Source organism: Leucoraja erinacea, chromosome 20 (assembly GCF_028641065.1).
Source record: "Leucoraja erinacea ecotype New England chromosome 20, Leri_hhj_1, whole genome shotgun sequence".
NCBI lineage: Eukaryota > Metazoa > Chordata > Chondrichthyes > Rajiformes > Rajidae > Leucoraja > Leucoraja erinaceus.
In genome coordinates, this window is record NC_073396.1 from 5,457,695 (window position 1) to 5,461,656 (window position 3,962).

General features: G+C 52.1%; 1 protein-coding gene across 1 annotated transcript in view; it reads left to right on the plus strand.

Annotated features, from left to right (window-relative positions):
• The first annotated feature begins 2,056 nt into the window (after positions 1-2,056).
• Positions 2,057-3,962, plus strand: part of LOC129706676 (putative sodium-coupled neutral amino acid transporter 10) — a 52,139-nt gene continuing 50,233 nt past the window's right edge. Inside the window, exon 1 of the mRNA XM_055651068.1 lies at positions 2,057-2,510. Within this exon, the coding sequence (XP_055507043.1) occupies positions 2,484-2,510 (27 nt within the window). The 5' untranslated portion in view covers positions 2,057-2,483. The remainder of the gene's footprint in view (positions 2,511-3,962) is intronic.

Sequence of the window (3,962 nt, forward strand, 5' to 3'; positions counted from 1 at the left end):
AAAGGGAAGAGATAAAGACTTTGCCTTCCATCACAGTGAGGAGATGTTGGAGACTCACTGTGATGGATGTTTATGTAAACTGTGTTAAGTGTGGATCTTGGTTTGTTTTGTAATGTAAAAAAACTGTAGAAATGATATTTCGTTCAAACCTAGGTTTGAATGACAATAAATTGCATTCTATTCTATTCTATTCTAGTCACGGTGGCGCAGAGGTAGAGTCGCTGCCTTACAGCGAATGCAACGCCGGAGACCCGGGTTCGAACCCGACTACGGGTGCTGTCTGTACGGAGTTTGCACGTTCTCCCCGTGACCTGCGTGGGATTTCTCCCAGATCTTCGCCTTCCCCCCACACTCCAAAGACGTGCAGGTTTGTAGGTTAATTGGCTCGGGAAATGTAAAAATAGTCCCTAGTGTGTATAGGATAGTGTTGATATGCGGGGATCGCTGGTCGGCACGGACCCGGTGGGCCGAAGGGCCTGTTTCCACACTGTATCTCATAAACTAAACTGAAGAGTAACTACTGCCAGAGGAGGTAGATGAGCCTGGGACTATCCCAACATTTAAGAAACAGTTAGACAGGTACATGGATAGGAACAGTTTGGAGGGATATGGACCAAACACAGACAGGTGGGACTAGTGTAGGTGGGACATGATGGCCGGTATGGGCAAGTTGGGCTGAAGGGCCTGTTTCAATGCTGTATCACTCTATGAAATAGACCCACTTATAATTCAATGACACTCCATTGTCATGTATACATCTGTTCTGTAGACAACCCAGTACAATCACGCCAGGTTTTGGGCGCTGACCAAGTTACTAGAGTTCATCGAACAGTGATAAATCAAAAGGTCATAAGTGATAGCAGCAGAATTAGGCCATTCAGCCCATCAAGTCTACTCCGCCATTCAATCATGGCTGATCTATCTCTCCCTCCCAACCCCATTCTCCTGCCTTCTCCCCATAATCTTTGGTAACCGTACTGATCAAGAATCTATCTATCTCTGCCTTAAAATATCCACTGACTTGGTCTACACAGCCTTCCTTGGCAAATAATTCCACAGATTCACCACCCTCTGACTAAAGAGTGAATCAGTGATCGTGGCAGCAGCGCCTCCAGCTGGCGGCTCCACCTTCATTCTCGGTGGCTCCTCACACGCAACGAGAGGCAGCGTTCACCTGCTGTCCCAACAACAAGCTGGTCATTCCAGTCTGCCTGAAAGATCAGTCAAGCAAAGCAAGCTGTTAATGTGCTCATGAGCGCAGTGTGAGTGCTCACACTCATGCATGCACACACACACCCGCGCATGCACACACACACGCACGCATACACACACCCGCGCGCACACACACACACACACACACACGCATACACACACACACGCATACACACACCCGCGCATGCACACGCATGCACATGCACACACGCGCACACACACACACGCGCACACGCACACGCACGCACTCACACGTACGCACGCGTGCACACACTCGCACACGCATGTGCACACACGCACACACACACACACACACACACACACACACAGTCACACAGTCATACCTACACACACACACACACACACACACACACACACACACACACACCCTCTCACACTCACACACACACATTCACACACACACACGCGATCGCTGATACCCCTTTTGTTCACAGCTTAAGGATAAGGGGGAAATCCTTTAAAACCGAGATGAGAAGAATTTTTTTCACACAGAGAGTGGTGAATCTCAGGAACTCTCTGCCGCAGAGGGTAGTTGAGGCCAGTTCATTGGTTATATTTAAGAGGGAGTTAGATGTGGCCCTTGTGGCCAAGGGATCAGGGGGTATGGAGAGAAGGCAGGTACGGGATACTGAGTTGGATGATCAGCCATGATCATATTGAATGGCGGTGCAGGCTCGAAGGGCCGAATGGCCTACTCCTGCACCTAATTTCTATGTTTTTCTATGTTTCTATGTTTCCCCTCTGCATTCGTGTGCTGAACTCAAGACACTGAGCTTTGTGGAATGTGGAACCGCGTGTGACGAGATGAGGTCTCTCTTCCTGAAGGTTAACTTTTTTTCAGAAGAGCGTTGGCACAAGGAAGCATCTGAAACAACCAGCGTGAGGATCAATGGGACTCCCCCATCCCATCGTTTCCAAAGAGCAGTGAACTTTGCCCAGCCGGGGGTCGAGGCTACGAGGGACAATTCACTGCGTGGAGCAGCAGGAGCAGCTAGATTTGCCCGCACGGTCTCTGGAGCAGTGGGTCCCAAATCTATCGGTGAATCACCCTCCAGAACAGGACTGCGGAGATACAACGTCCGTCAGCTGTGTTACTTGTAGACGGATGGAGTAACGGGGTGGATCTGGCTGGGCCACATTGGGACGGGTCTCGAGAGACCAACTTTAAAGCTGCAACCTCATCCATCAACAAGCTTGTCAATTCCACGAGCCCTGACTGCTCCTAATGGATGAGGAGTCTGCGGTGATAAATGTGCTCTCGGGACTGTTGTGTCAAGGTAAGCAACTCCCCGCTCGCTGGGTCATTAACGTCCTCACAATACCGTGGGGTTTGATGCAAAAGCCGGTGCTGTAACTGGAACAAACTCCCTGCACATTTTACACCGAGGCAATTTGCCTAATTACACATTGTATTGAATGCCTTGGCTCGGTGGCGCAGTGTTAGAGTCGCTGCCTCACAGCGCCAGAGACCCGGGTTCGATCCTGACCATGGGTGCTGCCTGTACGGAGTTTGCACGTTGCCCCCCGCCCCGTGACCCGCGTGGGTTTTCTCCGGGTGCTCCGGGACTCCTCCCCACACTCCAAAGACATACAAAGGCTTGTGGGTTAGTGGGCTTTGGTAAAAATTGTCAATTGTAAACTGTTCCCAAGTGTGGAGGGCAGTGTGTGCAGGTAATGCTGTTCGGCATGGACTCGATGGGCTGAAGGGCCTGTTTCCACGCTGTATCTCTAAACGACTCTAATGCCGCATGCCACAATGAATGAATGAGTGAATGAATGAGTGAATGAATGATTGGATGAACTGGTGACAAGTTGCAGTGAATTCCCACGGTTCGCACCCTCAGACCCACGCGGGCTTCGCCGACCAGCTTCACCGCGGCCACCTGGTTGGCGTCTGTGGCCGCAGCCACCTGCGAGGCATCTCCCAGTGGCATTTCCACCTGCCTGAAGAGCAGCCACGGTGGCGCAGCGGTAGAGTTGCTGCCTTAAACGGCCTGCCCACTTAGGAAACCTGAACGGAAACCCCTGGAGACTTTGCTCCCCACCCAAGGTTTCCGTGTGGTTCCCGGAGGTTTTTGTCAGTCTCCCTACCTGCTTCCACTACCTGCAATCTCCGGCAACCACCTGCAACCTCCGGGAACCGCACGGGAACCTTGGGTGGGGCGCAAAGTCTCCAGAGGTTTCCGTTCAGGTTTCCTAAGTGGGACGGGGGCATTAGTGGGACAGGGAAAGGGCCTGCCCCACTTGGGCATCATTTGCACGTCACGCAGGGGGGGGCGCGTGAAGATTTTGTACATCCCAAAACCCTGGGGCGCCGCGCGGGACCGCACGTTACTGCCTACGTCACCAGGTACCGTGCGCGCGTATTGCACCCCATCCGCACGTCGTGACGCGCAAATGACACTCAAGTGGGACAGGCCGTTTACAGCGCTTGCAGCGCCGGAGACCCAGGTTCGATCCCGACTACGGGTGCTGTCTGTACGGAGTTTGCACGTTCTCCCCATAACCTGCGTGGGTTTTCCCGAGATCTTCGGTTTTCTCCCACACTCCAAACATGTACAGGTTTGTAGGTTAATTGGCTTGGTGTAAATGTAAACTGGCCCTGGTGTGTGTAGGATAGTGTTCGTGTGCACGGATCGCAGGTCGGTGTGGACTCGATGGGCTGAAGGGCCTGTTTCCGCGCTGTGTCTCTAAACTTAACTAAAAAAAAAAAATCGAAGGTAGACAAA